At 45.1% G+C, this 24666-nt stretch overlaps 1 protein-coding gene across 1 annotated transcript; it reads left to right on the forward strand.

Annotated features, from left to right (window-relative positions):
• Positions 1-386: 386 nt before the first annotated feature.
• lipca (lipase, hepatic a) lies at positions 387-22902 on the forward strand. The gene is made up of 8 exons (XM_076292829.1): positions 387-548; positions 4461-4640; positions 5405-5522; positions 5846-6085; positions 10992-11234; positions 12059-12173; positions 14510-14728; positions 22782-22902. The coding sequence occupies exons 1-8, from the start codon at positions 390-392 to the stop codon at positions 22900-22902; spliced, it is 1395 nt and encodes a 464-aa protein (XP_076148944.1). The 5' UTR covers positions 387-389.
• The last annotated feature ends 1764 nt before the right edge of the window (positions 22903-24666 follow it).

Here is a 24666-nt window from a genome sequence, read left to right on the forward strand (position 1 = left end):
TGGGTTTCAGCAACTTGAACTGAAAAACTGAGTTTGAAAACTGATTTAACAATGAACAAAGATGTGATTAAGTCAGGTCCAGAAAGAGAAAGTTCTGGGTTTTTCTCTGACCTATGTTAGCTTAGAAATGAGTTATACGTCACTGAAATCCACACAGGTACAGGCTAGGAGAGGGGGTGACAAAGAGATGACAAAGCATTAGTGAATATATGACGTGTGTATAATTTCTAATTAATTAGCAAAGGAAACTGGGTGATGCTTACTAGCCAAAGCCCTGTCTACTTTATATAGCTATAATGGGTGACTTCAGCTCCTCTGTGTGTGTGTGTGTGTGTGTGTGTGTGTGTGTGTGTGTGTGTGTGTGTGTAGACCTGGAGCCAGGCCAGAGGATGAAGATGCCATACGAGCCCAAGTCGGTGTTCCGGTTCTACACAGGAGGAGACAACATGGAGGAGACCTGCGTTCTGGAGCTCTTCCAGACACACACATTCGAAGCCTGTGGCTTCAACAGCACACACCCGCTCCTCATCATCACGCACGGCTGGTCGGTAAGAAAACACACACGCATGCACGCGCACGCACACACGCACGCACATACACCCCTTGATCATCATGCATTGATGGATTACTAAGAACACAGACACACAACCAAAGGAAAGCAAACCCAAAGACACTCCACATCAACACACACTCATAGTACAAACAACCAAAAGGTTTAGTTACTCATCAACTTACTGTCCAGTTAATTGTAGTAAACTGATAGAGTATCAGCACTACTGCCAGCAACTGTGTGTGTGTGTGTGTGTGTGTGTGTGTCCTAAACCTAAAAAGTGTATGTGTGTGTGTGTGTGTCTGTCCTAAACCTAAAAAGTATCAGCATTACTGCCAGCAACTGTGTGTGTGTGTATGGGTGTATGTGTGTGTGTGTGTGTGTGTGAGTGTGTGTGTGTGTGTGTGTGTGTGTGTGTGTGTGTGTGTGTGTGTGTGTGTGTGTGTGTGTGTGTGCAGCACACTGCCAGCAACTACATCCCATCTGACTCCTGGACAGATCAGAGCCAAACAAGCTCAGCTCTTAGTCCTCTTCCTCCTGAGTTCTTAGTCCTCTGCCTCCTGAGCTCTTAGTCCTCTGCCTCCTGAGTTCTTAGTCCTCTGAGTTCTTAGTCCTCTGAGTTCTTAGTCCTCTGCCTCCTGAGTTCTTTGTCCTCTGAGTTCTTAGTCCTCTGCCTCCTGAGCTCTTAGTCCTCTGAGTTCTTAGTCCTCTGAGTTCTTAGTCCTCTGCCTCCTGAGTTCTTAGTCCTCTGCCTCCTGAGCTCTTAGTCCTCTGAGTTCTTAGTCCTCTGCCTCCTGAGCTCTTAGTCCTCTGCCTCCTGAGTTCTTAGTCCTCTGAGTTCTTAGTCCTCTGAGTTCTTAGTCCTCTGCCTCCTGAGTTCTTAGTCCTCTGCCTCCTGAGCTCTTAGTCCTCTGCCTCCTGAGTTCTTAGTCCTCTGCCTCCTGAGCTCTTAGTCCTCTGCCTCCTGAGCTCTTAGTCCTCTGAGTTCTTAGTCCTCTGCCTCCTGAGTTCTTAGTCCTCTGAGTTCTTAGTCCTCTGCCTCCTGAGCTCTTAGTCCTCTGAGTTCTTAGTCCTCTGCCTCCTGAGTTCTTAGTCCTCTGAGTTCTTAGTCCTCTGCCTCCTGAGTTCTTAGTCCTCTGAGTTCTTAGTCCTCTGCCTCCTGAGTTCTTAGTCCTCTGAGCTCTTAGTCCTCTGCCTCCTGAGTTCTTAGTCCTCTGCCTCCTGAGCTCTTAGTCCTCTGCCTCCTGAGTTCTTAGTCCTCTGAGTTCTTAGTCCTCTGAGTTCTTAGTCCTCTGCCTCCTGAGTTCTTAGTCCTCTGCCTCCTGAGCTCTTAGTCCTCTGCCTCCTGAGTTCTTAGTCCTCTGCCTCCTGAGCTCTTAGTCCTCTGCCTCCTGAGCTCTTAGTCCTCTGAGTTCTTAGTCCTCTGCCTCCTGAGTTCTTAGTCCTCTGAGTTCTTAGTCCTCTGCCTCCTGAGCTCTTAGTCCTCTGAGTTCTTAGTCCTCTGCCTCCTGAGTTCTTAGTCCTCTGAGTTCTTAGTCCTCTGCCTCCTGAGTTCTTAGTCCTCTGAGTTCTTAGTCCTCTGCCTCCTGAGTTCTTAGTCCTCTGAGCTCTTAGTCCTCTGCCTCCTGAGCTCTTAGTCCTCTGCCTCCTGAGCTCTTAGTCCTCTGAGTTCTTAGTCCTCTGCCTCCTGAGTTCTTAGTCCTCTGAGTTCTTAGTCCTCTGCCTCCTGAGCTCTTAGTCCTCTGCCTCCTGAGTTCTTAGTCCTCTGCCTCCTGAGTTCTTAGTCCCCTGCCTCCTGAGCTCTTAGTCCTCTGAGTTCTTAGTCCTCTGCCTCCTGAGCTCTTAGTCCTCTGAGCTCTTAGTCCTCTGCCTCCTGAGCTCTTAGTCCTCTGCCTCCTGAGTTCTTAGTCCTCTGCCTCCTGAGTTCTTAGTCCTCTGAGTTCTTAGTCCTCTGCCTCCTGAGTTCTTAGTCCTCTGCCTCCTGAGTTCTTAGTCCTCTGAGTTCTTAGTCCTCTGCCTCTGGAGCTCTTAGTCCTCTGAGTTCTTAGTCCTCTGCCTCCTGAGTTCTTAGTCCTCTGAGTTCTTAGTTCTCTGCCTCCTGAGTTCTTAGTCCTCTGCCTCCTGAGTTCTTAGTCCCCTGCCTCCTGAGCTCTTAGTCCTCTGAGTTCTTAGTCCTCTGCCTTCTGAGTTCTTAGTCCTCTGAGCTCTTAGTCCTCTGCCTCCTGAGCCTTTAGTCCTCTGCCTCTCCATATATATACATACATATTAGTGACTCCATATGTTAATACACATACACGTCTGAGTCTGAGAGTGCACAGGAACAAGTGAGAAAAGTGCAAGCACACAGCAACCAATTAATCAATCAAAATGATTGAAAGGTCTAGGGATATATTATGTCTCTCAACCTCTGTGAACTTTTCCATGCAGTTTTTATGTGTGCATCTGTGTGTGTGTGTGTGTGTGTGTTTCGGCTATATGGCTGCCAATACACAGAAGATGTACCTCCCAATCTCAGCAAGGCGCGGTTATGAAATGGGGTTGTGTAATCCAGCACGTCTGCAGAGCCCGGGCCGTTGACTTATGGAGACGGCCAACGGGGCACTCCAGAGAACAGGACATGCTGAGAACACTCCCCCGCCAAACCGCAAAGTCCAGGGAAAGCAGTTTTCTGCGAAGCACGTTCGCTATCACTGTTTGACTACAGCAAGAGAGATAAGGCACAGGAACGAGATCAATACTGTCCACTGGAAAACAAAACTGTGCTTCTTTCACACGCTCTGCATGACAAGCAGGGGTGCAAAACAAAAAACATGATCACTCTCAACAGCAGCTGTCTGGTGGCTTTGAGTGAGTAAAGTTACGTCAGTGTGTTATGACATAAACTTCACACGACACGTTCAACTTCACTTAACTCACTCAAAGCCACAAGAATAACTTGACTGAGTAATGTCCATACTAGGTGGCTTTATACTGGGTCCGCACAATGACCAGCACTGCAATGCACTGCAATGAGCAATGACCAGCAATGTATACTCGCTCAAGCTCTGCGATCCACTGACATTCACACTGACACATTATTTTGCCATTCATCTGCTTCTCTTATCCAGAGTGACTTACAGTGAGCTAACTACACACAGTCCTGTTGTTACAGTGAGCTAACTACACACAGTCCTGCTGTAGCAACCTGTTACAGTGAGCTAACTACACACAGTCCTGCTGTAGCAACCTGTTACAGTGAGCTAACTACACACAGTCCTGCTGTTACAGTGAGCTAACTACACACAGTCCTGCTATAGCAACCTGTTACAGTGAGCTAACTACACACAGTCCTGCTATAGCAACCTGTTAAGAGTGAGCTACACACAGTCCTGCAGTAGCAACCTGTTACAGTGAGCTAACTACACACAGTCCTGCTATAGAATCCTGTTACAGTGAGCTAATTACACACAGTCCTGCAGTAGCAACCTGTTACAGTGAGCTAACTACACAGTCCTGTAGCAACCTGTTACAGTGAGCTAACTACACACAGTTCTGCTATAGCAACCTGTTAGAGTGAGCTAACTACACACAGTCCTGCTGGAGCAACCTCTGGCAGGTGAATGGTTGTGTGATTTGCATATCAATGGTAATAATGTGGGCGCGCTTTGAAACTGAAATGGTTTTTGTCGACGGAATGGAAATCCATATTAAAGCGTAGCAGACCGAGGGTGGACTTAGCCTGTTTTGCTCTGGGGCCCAATGGAGGCAGTGACCCTTAAGGTCAAACTCACAGCCTATTGGAGTGTCATTTGGAAGCCCATATCCCAGAGCCCTAGCCACTTGACCACCACCATCCTGATATTAACAGTGTTTCTGTCGCCTCTTGACCACCACCATCCTGATATTAACAGTGTTTCCGTCGCCTCTGCAGGTGGACGGTATGATGGAGAGCTGGGTGACCAAACTGGCCACTGCGCTGAAGACATCGCTCCGAGACGTCAACGTGGTCATCACTGATTGGCTGCCCCTGGCCCACCAGCATTACCCAGTCGCAGCCACCAACACCAGGGTGGTGGGGCAGGACATCGCTCACCTGCTGCGCTGGCTACAGGTGAGATGGAAACACAGACACACACACACACACACACAAACACACACACACAGCCAGGGGGGTGTGTATCTAACTTTCCAGCGTTGACTGACCCCATGCACAAGTCTACTTAATATTTTCTTTACGGTCATTAAACATAATTAAGCAGTTCTGATTCACAATGGATAATGAAGAGTATTAGAGGAGGTGCTAATGATGGAATACAGTTTTCAGTTTCCTCACTAAATACATGCAGTGGATATCCTTCACATGGGATTTCAGATTGGAATGTGTGTGTGTGTGTATGTGTGTGTGAGAGAGAGAGAGTGAGAGCAAGAGAGAGAGAGAGAAATAAATAGAAAGAGAGAGAGGGAGAGAGAGACATGTAGTGAGTGTGTATATCTGTGTGTGTGTGTGAGTGTGTGTGTGTGTGTGTGTGTGTGTAGCCATGCATTTGAAAGGGCAGATGGTCTGGGTCTAAGGGACTGCTCAGTTTGTGTGATTTTCACACAGCTCAACTTTAATCAAGGCCATGTGATGTGTTGTGCGCATCACTCATAAAAGAACACACTTACCCAGAGGCACAATCTGCCGATGACCTACTATGATTCCACATAAAGACCATAAAGACAGGCCACAGTGGGCCTGAGAAAGATTACTTCCGATGCACTAACAATAGACATTGTTATATAAAAACAATAATCTATAAAATACAATCTACATACAATAAATCTCTTGTAAGGCTAGGTTATCCACTTACAGATGTTTTTGGCTGCCCTTGACAGGACTTCCAGCAGTACCCTGCCAGTAAGGTGCACCTAATTGGCTACAGTCTGGGCGCACACATCTCTGGGTTCGCTGGGAGTTACCTGGGAGACTCCATAGAGGTCGGACGCATCACAGGTAAGGACTAACAGCACCTGTGCAACAGCTGTGTGCAACAGCATACATAAAACATTACACAGAGCTTAATGCACAGCTCATCTTTTTGTCATGGGAAAGGCACAATCATTCTCATCATCCTATCCAATCATGCTTGAACAGTAGTCATCCTTAACTGTCCAGTAAATATGGACAATCAACATTGATCATATGGGCACATGAGCATGTACTTGTACTGTTGTGCTACAAAGAGCCTCTGTGTGAATATTGAAGTATCTTGTGTGTGTATGTGCATGCTGTTCATGTGTGTGTGTGTGTGTGTGTGTGTGCGTGTTTGTATCCAGGTCTGGACCCTGCAGGCCCCCTGTTTGAGGGTATGTCCTCGACCGACCGCTTGTCCCCGGACGATGCCCGCTTCGTGGATGCCATCCACACCTTCACGCAGGAGCGCATGGGTCTGAGCGTGGGCATCAAGCAGCCCGTGGCACACTTCGACTTCTACCCCAACGGGGGAGCCTTCCAGCCAGGCTGCCATCTGCACGTCACCAACCTCTATGCCCACCTCACTCAGTATGGCCTCATGGGTAAGACATAGGGCTGGGTTGGTAGGTAGAGAAAGGTATTCTGGGAATTGTAGTTCTGTAGTTCCCACCTCACCCAGTACGGTCTCATGGTTAAGACAACCTCTACTCCCATCTTGCCCAGTACAGCCTTTCATGCTGCTTTCCTGTAACACTTTCCGAGTTGAAAAGTGTGAAATCTCCCAGCTGTCTCGCAACATTTCACCGAGACCCCCCCCCCCTTTTGGTCGTAATTTCAACTGTCCACATCAACACGAGACACAATCAGGTCGGGAAAGGTATTCTGGGAATTGTAGTTCCCACCTCATCCTGTACAGAAAATGACTGGGTCGGAAGAGTGTAACCTGGAAGAGAAAAACATTGCAAGTCCAATACAACTCATTTGCAACTCATCTGTAGCGCACAGATCATTAGGACTACAAAGGTCTAAAGAAGAAAATAATTAAGACTCCAGCGTTTTGCTCAGAAAAGCCTGCAATTTCCCAGAATGCACAGTAGTGACTATAATCATAATTACTCCTGACAGGATAAGTAGCCGCTTTGGATAGCAGCTTTTACTGAAGCAAAACCAGCAGAGAAGAACTGATTACATTCATACCTCCAGCATTAGAGCAGCATCATAAATGTTTAACAATCCCACCACACACACACACACACACACACACATACAGAGATTAAATTCTTCCCCTGAATAGTGAATCTAAGTCCGTCATTCACCCTGACAGGCCCAGAATGAAGGATTAGTGTCATCAGTGAGGAACACAGTGAATCTGCTGCAGACCGTAATGAGTGAGGAACACAGTGAATCTGCTGCAGACCGTAATGAGTGAAGAACACAGTGAATCTGCTGCAGACCGTAATGAGTGAGGAACACAGTGAATCTGCTGCAGACCGTAATGAGTGAGGAACACAGTGAATCTGCTGCAGACCGTAATGAGTGAAGAACACAGTGAATCTGCTGCAGACCGTAATGAGTGAGGAACACAGTGAATCTGCTGCAGACCGTAATGAGTGAGGAACACAGTGAATCTGCTGCAGACCGTAATGAGTGAAGAACACAGTGAATCTGCTGCAGACCGTAATGAGTGAGGAACACAGTGAATCTGCTGCAGACCGTAATGAGTGAAGAACACAGTGAATCTGCTGCAGACCGTAATGAGTGAAGAACACAGTGAATCTGCTGCAGACCGTAATGAGTGAGGAACACAGTGAATCTGCTGCAGACCGTAATGAGTGAGGAACACAGTGAATCTGCTGCAGACCGTAATGAGTGAAGAACACAGTGAATCTGCTGCAGACCGTAATGAGTGAGGAACACAGTGAATCTGCTGCAGACCGTAATGAGTGAGGAACACAGTGAATCTGCTGCAGACCGTAATGAGTGAGGAACACAGTGAATCTGCTGCAGACCGTAATGAGTGAGGAACACAGTGAATCTGCTGCAGACCGTAATGAGTGAAGAACACAGTGAATCTGCTGCAGACCGTAATGAGTGAGGAACACAGTGAATCTGCTGCAGACCGTAATGAGTGAGGAACACAGTGAATCTGCTGCAGACCGTAATGAGTGAAGAACACAGTGAATCTGCTGCAGACCGTAATGAGTGAGGAACACAGTGAATCTGCTGCAGACCGTAATGAGTGAAGAACACAGTGAATCTGCTGCAGACCGTAATGAGTGAGGAACACAGTGAATCTGCTGCAGACCGTAATGAGTGAAGAACACAGTGAATCTGCTGCAGACCGTAATGAGTGAAGAACACAGTGAATCTGCTGCAGACCGTAATGAGTGAAGAACACAGTGAATCTGCTGCAGACCGTAATGAGTGAGGAACACAGTGAATCTGCTGCAGACCGTAATGAGTGAGGAACACAGTGAATCTGCTGCAGACCGTAATGAGTGAGGAACACAGTGAATCTGCTGCAGACCGTAATGAGTGAAGGCTCCACACTGACGAGGCTGCAGACCGTAATGAGTGAAGGCTCCACACTGACGAGGCTGCAGACCGTAATGAGTGAAGGCTCCACACTGACGAGGCTGCAGACCGTAATGAGTGAAGGCTCCACACTGACGAGGCTGCAGACCGTAATGAGTGAAGGCTCCACACTGACGAGGCTGCAGACCGTAATGAGTGAAGGCTCCACACTGACGAGGCTGCAGACCGTAATGAGTGAAGGCTCCACACTGACGAGGCTGCAGACCGTAATGAGTGAAGGCTCCACACTGACGAGGCTGCAGACCGTAATGAGTGAAGGCTCCACACTGACGAGGCTGCAGACCGTAATGAGTGAAGGCTCCACACTGACGAGGCTGCAGACCGTAATGAGTGAAGGCTCCACACTGACGAGGCTGCAGACCGTAATGAGTGAAGGCTCCACACTGACGAGGCTGCAGACCGTAATGAGTGAAGGCTCCACACTGACGAGGCTGCAGACCGTAATGAGTGAAGGCTCCACACTGACGAGGCTGCAGACCGTAATGAGTGAAGGCTCCACACTGACGAGGCTGCAGACCGTAATGAGTGAAGGCTCCACACTGACGAGGCTGCAGACCGTAATGAGTGAAGGCTCCACACTGACGAGGCTGCAGACCGTAATGAGTGAAGGCTCCACACTGACGAGGCTGCAGACCGTAATGAGTGAAGGCTCCACACTGACGAGGCTGCAGACCGTAATGAGTGAAGGCTCCACACTGACGAGGCTGCAGACCGTAATGAGTGAAGGCTCCACACTGACGAGGCTGCAGACCGTAATGAGTGAAGGCTCCACACTGACGAGGCTGCAGACCGTAATGAGTGAAGGCTCCACACTGACGAGGCTGCAGACCGTAATGAGTGAAGGCTCCACACTGACGAGGCTGCAGACCGTAATGAGTGAAGGCTCCACACTGACGAGGCTGCAGACCGTAATGAGTGAAGGCTCCACACTGACGAGGCTGCAGACCGTAATGAGTGAAGGCTCCACACTGACGAGGCTGCAGACCGTAATGAGTGAAGGCTCCACACTGACGAGGCTGCAGACCGTAATGAGTGAAGGCTCCACACTGACGAGGCTGCAGACCGTAATGAGTGAAGGCTCCACACTGACGAGGCTGCAGACCGTAATGAGTGAAGGCTCCACACTGACGAGGCTGCAGACCGTAATGAGTGAAGGCTCCACACTGACGAGGCTGCAGACCGTAATGAGTGAAGGCTCCACACTGACGAGGCTGCAGACCGTAATGAGTGAAGGCTCCACACTGACGAGGCTGCAGACCGTAATGAGTGAAGGCTCCACACTGACGAGGCTGCAGACCGTAATGAGTGAAGGCTCCACACTGACGAGGCTGCACCACAGATGGACTTGTTCTTTTTGTCCTTGTTCTAAATAGGGAGTGTTTTTCTAAATAGGGAGTGTTGTATGAAAAGCACAACTGCATCACACCATCTGTCAACCTTACATCTTAATTATAACAGCCCCCTCCCCTCCATACACTCACACATACACACTCACGAACACACACACACTTACTTTAATCCTCTACGCCTGGAGGCAGTGGGCCTGTCCTGTGAAGATCCTCACACAATGAAACAGAAGTGTCAGAGCCGGCAGCACGTCAGGAATATATGAGACGCTAATGTGTCACTTGGTTCCCTTATGAATCCTTTCCTGGTCTGGAGCGTGTCTGGAGTTTATTTACACACATCTATCAGAGCTCTCTCTCTCTCTCGCTCTCTCTGGGAGACTTCAAGACAGAGTAAATGCAGTTTAAAAGACAGTTAACCGGAGATATAAAGGCATTGATAGGATAAAGGTAAATATAGATGACTTTCAAGTGCTGCAGAGGAAAACAACGCTTATCTTAGACAGCATCCTATAATGAAAACCAAAACAAAACGTATTGTATACGTTCTATATGACAATGAAATGACTGGGGAAATAGCTTATGCCTGGGCTCCAGATCCACTGAGGACAAGCTCAAAGCATGATGGAGATCAGCACAAGCTTTAAAGACAAATCACCCAGTGCTCACCCTCTTCATCACCCCCCCCCCACCCCCTTTATTCAGTGATTATAATAATATAAGTAGTATTAGTAATTATAGTATTAGTAATAGTAATTATATTATTATTATATAATAATATAATATAAGTTAATGAGCGATTATTATGACACAAGATGACGGGCATGTGCATCCTTATATCGTTATACACTGTGATAATTAAATAAGTTATTAATTAATAATGAATTTGCATATGCACACTAAGTGGGCACTGTCTACCCTATTTACATAAATATGATTTACATTCATAGTCGTGTATATAAATATAATTTACAGTCATAGTTGTGTATATAAATATGCTTTACAGTCATAGTTGTGTATATAAATATGCTTTACATTCATAGTTGTGTATATAAATATAATTTACATTCATAGTTGTGTATGACACCATGATTTACAGTCATAGTCGTGTATATAAATATGCGTTACAGTCATAGTCGCACATACAGTAGGCATAGTCGTAATCACTCATCCTTACTCCTCACTCGTATGTGTTCAGCCTGGGACAGAGATATTCCCACTCGTAAGTGCTCAGCTTGAGATGCCCAGAGCTGGGACAGAGATATTCCCACGGGACTTCCACAGCATCACTCTGTATCATCCCTGTCTCTGTTATCAAAGTCACAGTGGCTTTTCTGAAATTATTGTTGTTTTCTGTTTGTGTGTGTGTGTGTGTGTGTTGACTTCCATATGGCTACCAAAGATCCTTGATTACTAGCTCCGCTTTAACCCTCTCTGGTGCTACCCTTCCTGACCTGAATCTCTGTATTTGTATTAAACAAATGTTGTTTTATGTGTGTGTGTGTGTGTGTGTGTGTGTGTGTGTGTGTGTGTGTGTGTGTGTGTGTGTGTGTGTGTGTGTGTCCAGGGTTCGAGCAGACTGTAAAGTGTGCCCATGAACGTTCCGTCCACCTGTTCATCGACTCTCTGCTCAACAAAGACAAGCAGAGCATGGCCTACCGTTGCCGCGACGACAGTGCGTTTGAGAATGGTTTGTGTCTGGACTGCCGTAAGAACCGCTGCAACAAGCTGGGCTACGACATCAAGAGGGTTCGCACTGCCACCAGCAAGAAGCTCTTCCTCAAGACTCGCTCACAGATGCCCTACAAACGTAAGAATCCAAATCCAACCCTCTACCCATAACAAGAATTCACCCACCCAGATATCCTATAAACAGAAGCCCAAATCCAACCCTCTACCCATAACAAGAAATAACCCACCCAGATATCCTATAAACAGAAGCCCAAATCTAACAGCGAGGTTACAGCAAAGTCCTTTTAGGCAAGTCCGTCCACTCGGCGACCATATTGCAATGCTTTTTGGGCACTTATCGGGCATCTATTTCGGCAGAAATGGGCCTGTGCTTCACGACACCAACATTGCTCCAGCGGCAAGATCACAACACATGATTGGCACGATATATTCACAACACACCACATGATTGCCACTATGTATTCACAATCACATATCGACGTTTTGCCGTGGAAGGGGCGGGATATGTGTAGACAACGGCCATATTGGCGTGACAAACTAGCCCCATGCATTTCTAAGGAGGATTTCTTGAGTGCTGTGTCTCCTCATTAGAAAGTCTCTGGTTACACTGGGTGGGCAACTGAAGCGTTCTGTTTGTAAAGTATATGCTGAAACAATTAGCTTCCACTATAACTAATAGAACTGGCTACACTAGGTGCGTACATTTGATAAAATTAGACCAGACAAATTAGTCTTCTAAAATGACTTTTTTGGAACTCTTCATCTGTGTGCCCGGTGTGACCCGTAAGAGTTCACCTGAAACAGTCATCTCTTGTGTGCCAACAGATCTGGGCCAGTTCAGAGCCAGATCAGGGCCAGGCCTGGGGAATAACCCTGCCAGAGCCATTCCTGAATTAGGTGATACATGAGTGTGACTCTACCGTTGTTCCGTATGTGTTCTAGTGTACCACTACCAGTTCCGTATCCAGTTCATCAACCAGATCGAGACCACGGACCCCTCACTCACCATCAAACTCGTAGGAACTAAAGGGGACAGTGAACAGCAGTCCATCAACTTGTGAGTTGTGTTAGCACTGACACACACACACACACACACACATGGTTGTGTACACATATAGATACAAAATCATGCATACATGCATGTGCACGTACACACACCCACACAGACCTCTCACATTATCTAATTGCAAGTACACATATGCTCGCAAATGCAATTAATCAGATGTGAACAAACGAACAAACACACACACACACACACACACACACACACAGAGATGCAATCAAGCATGCTTCCTACACATATTTTCACAAATGCCATCATACATGCTTTCTCATACACCCTCCAAAGATAGAGCGACATAGGCAAGCTTAGGCCATGTCCAACACACACACACACACACACACACGCACATACGGTTGAAAGAACTATCTAACGCCTTGTCTCATCAAATTCTAAACAGACTCAGCAGTCAGTGTTGCGCAAGCCAAGTAATGTTTTGAGAGAGTGTAGTTGACACAGGGGGAGAATCTTCACGTGTGCCGTGCAGCGATGGGGGAGAACACACACACACACACACACACACACACACACATCACAAGCACATGACAAGCACATCACGAGCACATCACACACTCCAACTGGATAAAAATACAACGGAACAATGCTACAAATCACAAGAACAACACATTGTCTCCACACAATTGGAGCCTGAGGCATTAAGAATGGATGTGTTTGGATGTGTGTGTGGATGTGTGGATGTGTGTGTGCATATGCACACTCATACAGGATGGAGAAAGATAGTGGGGGAGGAGAGAGAGAGAGAGGAATAAAAGATGAGAGAAAGAAACATAACCCATTTACAACCGCTGACAGAGTGATGAAACATAACCCATTTACAACCGCTGGCAGAGTGATGAGCACACTTGCCATCTGGGGTTATGACCCCTAGAGACAAAAAGAAATACCCATCCACATATATATATATATACCCACAGACATACATACTGTATATAGAGGCACTCACCCAGGCACATGCATCCACATATATATATATATACCCACAGACATACATACTGTATATAGAGGCACTCACCCAGGCACATGCATCCACATATATATATATATACCCACAGACATACATACTGTATATAGAGGCACTCACCCAGGCACATGCATCCACATATATATATATATACCCACAGACATACATACTGTATATAGAGGCACTCACCCAGGCACATGCATCCACATATATATATATATATACCCACAGACATACATACTGTATATAGAGGCACTCACCCAGGCACATGCATCCACATATATATATATATATACCCACAGACATACATACTGTATATAGAGGCACTCACCCAGGCACATGCATCCACATATATATATATATACCCACAGACATACATACTGTATATAGAGGCACTCACCCAGGCACATGCATCCACGTGCAGACAAACATCACACATACACACAACCATAAGACAGACACAAAAGCGCACACACACACAAACACACAATTCTCCCAGTGCTCACAGTGGCTGGGGAGTGTGTGTGTGCGTGTGTGTGTGCGCGTGCGTGCGTGCGTGCGTGCGTGTGTGTGTGTGTGTGTGAGACCAGCAGCTCCTCTCTCCACTACGGGAGAACACAGCGCTGCGCTGCATGTGGTTGTGCTCCTGAGAAATGAAGCGTGCTGTGGTTATATAAAAATAGAATCCCAAACTACTCTCTCTCTCTTGCACACACACACACACACACACACACACACACACACACACACACACACACACACACACACACACAGAAGGGTTACACACATATGCACACACAACTGAAATGACACACTCACAGGGATTTCATACACATCACCACACACACACACACACACACACACACAGGAACAACTCCACACTGAGCCTTCCCCCTCGCTCACATGCAATAACATGGCTGCCTTCACAAGAGTCCTACTGTCCCTGGCACAGAGCCACTGGGCCACTTTTCAAAGAGGTTTCGCGTGTAAAACCCAATGCCTGTGTGTGGATATGCACTGTACATTATATAAAGACACACACACACACACACACACTCACAAAGAGGAAGAGAGAGGACAGAAAGGTCAACTGTCAAATTAAATATGCCACTTGGTATTATGTGTGTATAAAAATAATAGGTATGAATATGAAGACACATACAGTACACATGCATACACACACACACACACACTTCTATGGCAAAAGTGTAATATCTAATTACCACGAGCCATGTGTGATAATATATCATAATTACATAATGGTTGGCCTATATGAGGTGAATCACAAGTAAAAACTCTTGACCCAGTGTGTGTGTGTGTGTGTGTGTGTGTGTGTGTGTGTGTGTTTCAGCATCGAGGAGATCTCTGGGAATAAGACCTACTCGTTCCTCATCACGCTGGACACGGACATCGGGGAGCTGATGATGCTGAAGTTCCACTGGGAGGGCAGCCCTGTGTGGACCAACGTGTGGAACCGCATGCAGACCTTCGTCCCCTGGGGCCAAGACGCCCAAGGACCCAAGCTCACCGTTGGAAAGATCCGCGTCAAGTCCGGCGAGACCCAGGAGAAGTAGGTGTCCCTCTTTCCCATGAAGCTGAGCAGACACTGTATGAGCTTGTCTCGAGTTAGCCCCGACCGACTCCGTCGGACCAACACACTTTAGAATCGAGCCAAATTCCAAATCTGATTTGTCGTGTAGTTTGAGCAGACTCACATTGCCCGCTTAGAGGATGTAACAATCAATGTTTCTGGCAAAAAATTTCTGGCATATCAGATTTTTCTGTCAGCCGTTTGCCAATGTGAGCAGGTCGAGTGTGCAGTGTGAGCACTGTAATTGCGAATGATGGGAAATGTACAGTGTGAGTTACCATGTCGTACGAGATTTAGAGAAGCACACCAAAGCACCGGTGACACAGAAAATACGTAACAAACATGAAGGAAGGAGGTTTCACAAGGCATAGAGCTGCATGGCATGGAGAGTAGAAAACAGGGAAATCCAAGGCACTCTTCTTCAAAACTGGCTATATCATAATAGAATATTTAAAAGGGAGGAGCAGCCCATGCGTAGCGGCCCGACAGCCTTCTTCAGGGTGAGAGAGGTTTGAGAGTTTTTGACTTTCCTTCAGGGTGAGAGAGGCTTGAGAGTTTTTGCCTTTTCCCACATCGTGCTGCGGGAGCCTTGCAGTTAGGTATCTGGCCTTTAAGAGAGTCGTAAATCTGATTCGTGGGTCTGCCACCGCCGTGCCCCTGAGCAAGTCACTTACCCACCAGTCGCTCCTGGGGGACTGACCCTGTGGATAGCCTTGTTATCCCACAGAGCTTCTCTTAGGTCCTTCTGGGTAAGAATCTAAACAGTAACATTGACAGTGGCAGGGGAGAAAAGAGGGGCTTGTGAGATGAGGAGGTGCGTGGAGCAGGCCAATAGGTCACAGTCCGTTGAGGGAGAACCGCGGGGAGGTTCTGATTTCCCCAGACACTGATATTACGCAACAGCGTTTCCACTACACTGGCCTGTAACACGCATGCGACGCTGACTGCATTAGTTATGTAATGGGATGGAAGCTGGAGCCAAATGCAAATGAAAGCGTTTATGGCCACGGGAGCGGGTTTCTAGGACGCACATACACTCACAGCCACGGTGGCCCGGAGCGGCTCTCACCGCCTCAAGGGTGACTTCATGCCCCTGCCACGGTTGCCCCGATACCGAGGGTGACTTCATGCCCCTGCCACGGTGGCCCCGATACCGAGGCGTATCCGGGAGAGCGAGCGTGCGAGCAGGAAAGCCCTTGGGTGGCTCAGGGCTGTGTGTGTGTGAGTAGTGTGTGTGTGTGTGAGTAGAGTGTGTGTGTGTGTGTGAGTGTGTGTGTGCGTGAGAGTGTGTGTGTGTGTGAGTAGAGTGTGTGTGTGTGTGTGAGTGTGTGTGTGCGTGAGAGTGTGTGTGTGTGTGAGTAGTGTGTGTGTGTGTGAGTGTGTCTGTGTGTGAGTAGTGTGTGTGTGTGTGAGTAGTGTGTGTGTGTGAGAGTGTGTGTGTGTGAGAGTGTGTGTGCGTGTGTTTGTGTGTGTGAGTAGTGTGTGTGTGTGTGTGTGTGTGAGAGTGTGTGTGTGAGAGTGTGTGTGTGTGTGTGTGTGTGTGTGTGTGTGTGTGTGTGCGTGTGTGTGTGTGTGTGTGTGTGTGTGTGTGTGTGCGTGCTGGTGCAGCACTGTGGCAGTGCAAACACCTCAGCGCCTCTGTAGGCTAGTGACAAATGGTCAGAAAGGGCTTTAGTTTTTGAGATACCCCTACCGGAGGTAGAACTAAACCCAACAGTGTTTTTCCTCATCTCTAAGGTCTCCCATATATGAAATGGATTCTTGGCTAAAAATATTTTACTGCTAAGATTGTTAAATTAACAGATATTGTTATACACCCCAAAACCAAAAAAGGACTAAAATATAGCCTGTCTGTATTGGAGTTAAGGCATATAATTTAGTGCAGATCAATCACACAAGCTCTGAGAACTTTGAAACTTGGCATGTCTATAGTCAGGAAGTTGCTTTACCCACTAGAAAAGACTGGATGTGAATATCTTGATGTATGGAATGAATAGAGACATGTAAACACATACCTAAAATAAGCGGACATGCAAAAAATGAATATTTATGCAGAATGTTTTCATTTACTTTGTAGCTGTTTTACCAGGGATTATCATAGAAACACATATGATCGCTTATGGGAAAGGTGGGGTTGTTCTGAATCCAACAATACCAAATATGTAAATATAGTAGCCTATGACGAATCAGGGTGTTCTGTCACTCAATGTATGAGGTGTCCAACATGAAAGAAAACCATAGCCAAGGGGTCCGCAAAATCATTTGCTTGAAATTATAAAGTTTTTATAATTTTAAAAATGAATATCTATTGGATGATGCCCCTTTTCACCCATAAAACAAGCAAATTGTGTCTATTTGCTCCTACCCACATTTAACTTCACTTAGGTCATGAAGAACCATTCCTACTACTGCTTAGCTTGGCTTATTTGTTAGCCAGCTAGCTGATGAATGTGTAGGCCACAACTTCATAGAATACAAATGACATGCTTAATTGTTACGGTTATGAGGGGGTCCTCGGAAAATGTTCTCCCCCAAAAGGGCTCCTCGGAACCAAAAACATTGAGAACCCCTGACATACGGTAAGTGCTGCTCTATATTTACATTTAATAATGATACATTTCATATGTCCCAATATTAAGCAATTCATATAAAAACACAGATCCAATTGAATCAGGTTAACATTGGGATGGAACACCTTTATTAAAATATTTATATGGTCAAGTCATTACTGAATAATGGAAAATAATATTGTTAGCTTTTGTCTGTCCAGACCAGCAGTGGACAGTAGAGCCTACACTGCTTACTTCACCCCTAAGTAGCTAAACAGTTAGTTGTAGAAACTACTTTCCCTAGCTAAGAAAGTACTTAGCCCTCTGACTAATGTTGCATGTGTAATTCAACTTGATTTGCATTTAAATGAAAATTCTGAAATGTATATCATTTTTCCTTTTCACTAGTCTTTTAAATTATGGAGAATGTCTTACAGCAGCGGTTTCCAAACTTTTCCCCCCGCGTACCACCGCCTGCAATCCGACTCGGCTCGCGTACCCCCACCATCCGACACATAAACACATAAAAACGTAACACATTCTATAACCCCCCCCCCGGTTGACAATATTTGTCCGTTTCCCGGTTTTAGGTGCGTGCATTTGGTCAGTTAAAAAGTTATGAAAAGTAGCCAGCATAGTAGCCTAACTACATCCACATACAATATCTTATAATAGGCCTACAACAACGCCTGACAATTCGTTTGGACAGCATTAGGATATACAGCCTAGAAAGGCTACACTTATGCTACCTTTAGTTTGTTAAATGTAAAGCCTAGCTTAATGTTACCTTTCTTGCAAAACTTTCCCCCCACGGACCATCCAACGCATTCAAAAGTAACGCATTCTATTAGCTATTCCAGGCGTCATGTTTAATAAGCTGCCCTTTTTTGATGAACACATACAGAGTTTATAAATGATATCCTTTAATTTCATGTTTCCATATCATTATGACCTGATTCAAAATGATGTATTTATTCATGAATTAATTACAAAAGATTTAAAATGTTCATTTTACATTTATGTCCGCCATAGCCCTTTTCATCTCGCGTACCCCCTAGAAGCAGCTTGCGTACCACCGGGGGTACGCGTAACACAGTTTGGGAATCCCTGTCTTACAGGCATTGGATCCAAAGCTTTGTATAATTTCTGGGAAACATTTTGAAAAGGGCAAGAAAAAACATCCCTATGTCCAAAACCCCACAGTAGAAGGCCTCCAACGCATACTTACCCTTGCTCAGCAGAGAGAGAGATGGTGATGTCCATAAAACTCTGGCTCCATATACAGATGATATTTCCTCCAAAATCAAAGTTTGTGGTAATGTGGGCATGGGAGAGCAGTGCTCAACCACTTCCTCCACCTTTTTCCCTTTTTTTCCCTTCTGGGTCGGGGATCGAACCGGTAACTCTTCGGTTACAAGCCCGAACCCCTAACCAGTAGGCCACGGCTGTCCCCAGTACCAGAGACAAGGTCCTTCGGGCAGCTTCTGAAAGGCTTGATGAAGATGTACATTAAAATTCTTTCATGCCCAGATCTCTTTGCATATGATGCCAAATACAAATACCTTGCACACTACATCTCTAAATAAAATATAACAGCAGCCATAGAAAATAATAAAAAAAGCAGACCAATGTCTATAACAAAGCCTTTATTAAGCTCACTGAAGACATTGATAAAACAGTATTGTCCAAAAGCATGGGTCAGGTAGAGCATGACAGTGAGTAATATGTCAGCAGTGACTGTTTATTATGTTTCCAATGCAGCAAGTATGTACCCAACATCCTGTATGACTTTGTGAACTGGTGTGTTGATTAACATGCCCACAGAAATTACCAAACGTGATGATGACCCAGCTTCAAAGGAGAATCTGTGTGTTATCACAATTTGTCATGATCTCATTGAACAGAGCTGTCACATCCATACGCCAATCACACTGGGACTTCCCATTTTGATACATCATGAGTTTGGTAGTAAGACAGACAATGAGCTCAGTGCAATGGGACACTGTTTCCTATACAGATGTTAGGCACTTCTCACATCTGTTGCAGCAGACCAGATATTAAGGACAGGGAGTGGTGTCTACATCCCAACTGGCCCCACTGGAGTTGCTGAACATGGAATTTGTGATGCATCCATCAGCAACTTTAACCAAAATGAAGACACCCTGGATGTGAAGCGTAAAAGAATGGACAAAATGTACCTGTAAAGTTTATCTCCATTCATATCAAACGTGTTTAAGGTGGTGAGGGACCTCTGAACCTGAGGGAACCTGTGCTAGGCATTTATCTGCTGTGGAGACTTGGCCTCTTCAGAACAAAACAGACGTCATAGCACGAGTTGTACACTTCCCAACCAGTGTCTTTATTTTGGTAAAAGTTGTTGATGGCTGCATGTTCCATGTTCAGCAACTCAAGTGAGAACAGTTGGGATGTGGACACCACTGTCCTTGATCTATATTTTTTGTGTTGACACACCTCTTGCTCAGCAATGGTCTTTAGTATGTTCTCATCAGTCAAAGAGTTGAGAGTCCTCATTTTCATACCTTTGGACAATACTGTTTTATTAATGTCTTCAGTGATCTTAATAAAGGCTTTGGTATAGACATTGCAAATCAAGTTGAATTACACATGCAACATTAGTCAGAAGTACTTTCTTAGCTAGGGAAAGTAGTTTCTACAACTAACTGTTTAGCTACTTAGGGGTGAAGTAAGCAGTGTAGGCTCTACTGTCCACTGCTGGTCTGGACAGACAAAAGCTAACAATATTATTTTCCATTATTCAGTAATGACTTAGCCAAAACAAAATTCAAGTGAATGTAAATATTTTAATAAAGGTGTTCCATCCCAATGTTAACCTGATTTAATTGGATCTGTGTTTCATATGAAATGTATCATTATTAAATGTAAATATAGATCAGCACTTACCTTGCAGTAATAATGAATTTGTCAACATTCTTCTCACCACTGATAATGTGATTTGGACTTGAGACTGTATTTTGCCAGTGTTCCGTTTTCTTTCATTTTGGACACCTCATACATTGAGTGACAGAACACCCTAATTTGTCATCCAGTCTTTTCTAGTGGGTAAAGCAACGTCATGACTATAAACATGCCAAGTTTCAAAGTTCTCAGAGCTTGTGTGATTGATCTGCACTAAATTATATGCCTTAACTCCAATACAGACAGGCTATATTTTAGTCCTTTTTTGGTTTTGGGGTGTATAACAATATCTGTTAATTTAGCAATCTTAGCAGTAAAATATCTTTAGCCAAGAATCCATTTCATATATGGGAGACCTTAGAGATGAGGAAAAATACTGTTGGGTTTAGTTGTACCTCCGGTAGGGGCATCTCAAAAATGTGGGGCCATTGTCACTAGCCTACTGCTCATCCCTCTATCACGACATCAGCTTCTCTGTACAAAGGGATCACAGTAGAGATAATAAGCACAACAGCCTAAAAAAGCTGAAGTGTAAATCCATACCCATCTCTAATCAGTCATCCGGAGGTGCACGATGGGCACGTTCTCATGTAAGTCTGAGCACATCTGGTCATAAAAGTACCACTACTACTATGTATCTGACCTAAATGGTTGCTCCAATTGAATGTTTCCTCAGATAATACAATCACAAGCAATAGTAGTGTTTCCAGTAGAGCTCACATAATTTCAGTTTGCACCATCAGTCAACGCCTAAGCGGCAGTCGTCTTATTCATTAAGCGTTCACCCCCTCTAGTGGTGGCAGAGCAGTAGTGTGTTATCCCTTGTGTGGGGAATCTGCTCTGCTCTGCACTCAGGACTGGGATCATCTGTAGTAACGGCTCAGTTTATATCTCAGATGTAGGACTGGGATCATCTGTAGTAACGGCTCAGTTTATATCTCAGATGTAGGACTGGGATCATCTGTAGTAACGGCTCAGTTTAAATCTCAGATGTAGGAATGTCTTTCTAATAACAAACTGTGTGAGTGTGTGTGTGTGCATGCGTGTATAAGTGTGTGTGTGTATTCGCGTGTATTTGTGTGTGCATGCGTGTATAAGTGTGCGTGTGTGTATTTGCGTGTATAAGTGTGTGTGTGAGTATTATGAGATGTGTGTTTGTGTATGAGTAATTTGAGAAGTGTGTGTGTGTGTGTGTGTGAGTAATATGAGATGTGTGTGTGTGTGTGAATAATATGAGATGTGTGTGTGTGTGTGTAATATGAGATGTGTGTTTGTGTATGAGTAATTTGAGAAGTGTGTGTGTGTGTTTGTGTGAGTAATATGAGATGTGTTTGTGTGTGTGTGTGTGTGTGTGAGTAATATGAGATGTGTGTGTGTGTGTGTAATATGAGATGTGTGTGTGTGTGAGTAATATGAGATGTGTGTGTATAAGTGTGTGTGTGTGTGTGTGTGTGAGTAATATGAGATGTGTGTGTGTGTGTGTGTGATATGAGATGTGGGCTAAACGTCTCCGTAATCTCCGCTCTCCCACAGGACGTGTGTGTGTGTGTGTGTGTGATATGAGATGTGTATGTGTGTGTGTGAGTAATATGACATTTGTGTGTGTGTGTGTGTGTGTGAGTAATATGAGATGTGTGTGTGTGTGATATGAGATGTGTGTGTGTGTGTGTGTGAGTAATATGAGATGTGTGTGTGTGTGTGTGTGTGTGTGATATGAGATGTGTGTGTGTGTGTGAGTGATATGAGATGTGGGCTAAACGTCTCCGTAATCTCTGCTCTCCCACAGGACGTGTGTGTGTGTGAGTAATATGAGATGTGTGTGTGTTTGTGGGTGTGATATGAGATGTGTGTGTGTGTGTGTGTGTGTGTGTGTGTGTGTGAGTAATATGAGATGTGTGTGTGTGTGTGTGTGTGTGTGTGTGATATGAGATGTGTGTGTGTGTGTGAGTAATATGAGATGTGTGTGTGTGTGTGAGTGATATGAGATGTGTGTGTGTGTGTGTGTGAGTAATATGAGATGTGTGTGTGTGTGTGAGTAATATGAGATGTGTGTGTGTGTGTGTGTGTGAGTGATATGAGATGTGTGTGTGTGTGTGTGTGTGTGAGTAATATGAGATGTGTGTGTGTGTGTGTGTGTGAGTAATATGAGATGTGTGTGTGTGCTCTCCCACAGGACGTGTGTGTGTGTGTGTGTGTGTGTGTGTGTGAGTAATATGAGATGTGTGTGTGTGTGTGTGTGTGAGTAATATGAGATGTGTGTGTGTGTGAGTAATATGAGATGTGTGTGTGTGCTCTCCCACAGGACGTGTGTGTGTGTGTGTGTGAGTAATATGAGATGTGTGTGTGTGCTCTCCCGCAGGACGTGTGTGTGTGTGTGTGTGTGTGAGTAATATGAGATGTGTGTGTGTGCTCTCCCACAGGACGTGTGTGTGTGTGTGTGTGTGTGTGTGTGTGAGTAATATGAGATGTGTGTGTGTGCTCTCCCACAGGACGTGTGTGTGTGTGTGTGTGTGTAATATGAGATGTGTGTGTGTGCTCTCCCACAGGACGTGGTTCTGCGCTCAGACGGAGGGCGGAGTCCACATCCAGCCGGCGGAGCAGAAGGTGTTCGTCCGCTGCCAGGTGGAGCGGGAGAAGCGCCGACGCGCCAGAATACACAGCCGATAAACAGGATGTGACATCACGGGTGTTCTTCAAATCAACCTTTGGTGCTGGCTGGGACTTTTAAATATATATAAAAAAGCGTCAACTGATAGAAATCGTGGAAACGTGTTCAACTCAACACCGAATACCTCTGATGTTTTTGCGAGTTGTCATCTGTGATGTAAATCCTTTATCTAAAGCACGCTATGTTGTTGTATGCATATCACATATGTACAGAGTCTATTGTATTATAACATGTCTTATTACACTGTATCACTTTATTTTACTATTCGTGAAAATTAAACAACAGAAAAGTTCATGTTATGAGTGTAAGACATTGGCCATAAAACCTTTCCAAGTGTAAAGAGAGTCTCTCCATTCTAAGTGACAAATGAATTCCCCATAAAGACTAAACAATTGGCTAACTGATTTTTCAAAGTTACCTTTTAACTATTGAAAAAAAAACCCCAGCAGATTATACTCAGAGTTACAGCATACTAGAGAGATTCCTTTTGAATCTCTGACAAGACCTTGACTCTCTCTCACACACACAGAGCCCTTTCACACTGCCAAAATCCCCGCCATTTTATGTACCAGAATCGCGGAACGCCTGTCCTTTTCACATAGACTGAGGCGGAACGGCGGGAAGAAGTGTCTCGCCAAATTTACTACCAAGCACCCTAGACATTTTGCCGAGAAAATTCGTCCTGGCACCAGTGTTAATGCGTTAAAGGAAAATTCTGGTTTTTAGCACTTTAAGGCCCTTTTCTGGTTTGTTTTGGATGAACTAGAGTGGTGGACACCAACATTTTGACAATTGGTCCTGTCTCGACTTTTCTGACTCGTTTTGAATCGCCTTTGACTTCTCAGGGTGGCTGGCAATGGGCATACTGTAGTAGGCTACTCAAACATGTCCTAAAACAACCCTTAACATTCGTTTTCAAAACTGTGCAACTCACCGAGTGGTTAGTGGAGTTCGTTGATTATTAAAAGCAAATATATCGGCGCAATGTATGATTCGTATTTGAACCTGAAGCATAGACGGTGGCGCAGTAATATCAACGTGCAATGAGTCTTCCAACAGAAATCAATGGGATTTTACAAAATGCCAAATAAAAGACGACAGAAACTGTATTTCGCTACGCTACTTGTTTTGGAACATCAACGAACACCACTAACCACTCGGTGAGTTGCACAGTTTTGAAAACGAATGTTAAGGGTTGTTTTAGTACATGTTTGAGTAGCCTACTACAGTATGCCCATTGCCAGCCACCCTGAGAAGTCAAAGGCGATTCAAAACGGAATTTTCCTTTAAGGCAAAAAGGGAGAATCTGGGCGGGTGTTTTGATGACACTACATTATGTCCAGCCCACCACAGGAGATTGCAAATCTGACTGATCAAAAGCAGCAATAGCAGAGACAGCACATTATGACAATCTTTAAATTCACAAAGTCTCCAGTCATTTAACGCCTGCTAGAGTTGACTGTAACTCGGTATGCAATCGGTTGCCATAATAGGCTATCCTAAAATCCAGCGATAAAACAAAGCATGAACTCATGAGCATCTGTCTGCCCTATATGTATATCCTCTGATTGTAATGCTTACAGATATCTAGGCGATATTTGTAACATTTATTTGGTATTTGGCCTGTTATAAAATCATATATTGAACATTGTGAAACCTATACCCCAAAGTTGGAGACATTCATATAGACATTGCTGCAAATTTAAAATCGGATTATTCTGGAATGGCTAAGGGCAATGCTTTACACCTTTGTGTTCGGTAAG

Source organism: Alosa pseudoharengus, unplaced genomic scaffold (assembly GCF_046254945.1).
Source record: "Alosa pseudoharengus isolate Yale_2024_CS ecotype anadromous, Long Island Sound unplaced genomic scaffold, YU_APseudo_1.1 YU_APseudo_1.1_scf_19, whole genome shotgun sequence".
Lineage (NCBI taxonomy): Eukaryota > Metazoa > Chordata > Actinopteri > Clupeiformes > Clupeidae > Alosa > Alosa pseudoharengus.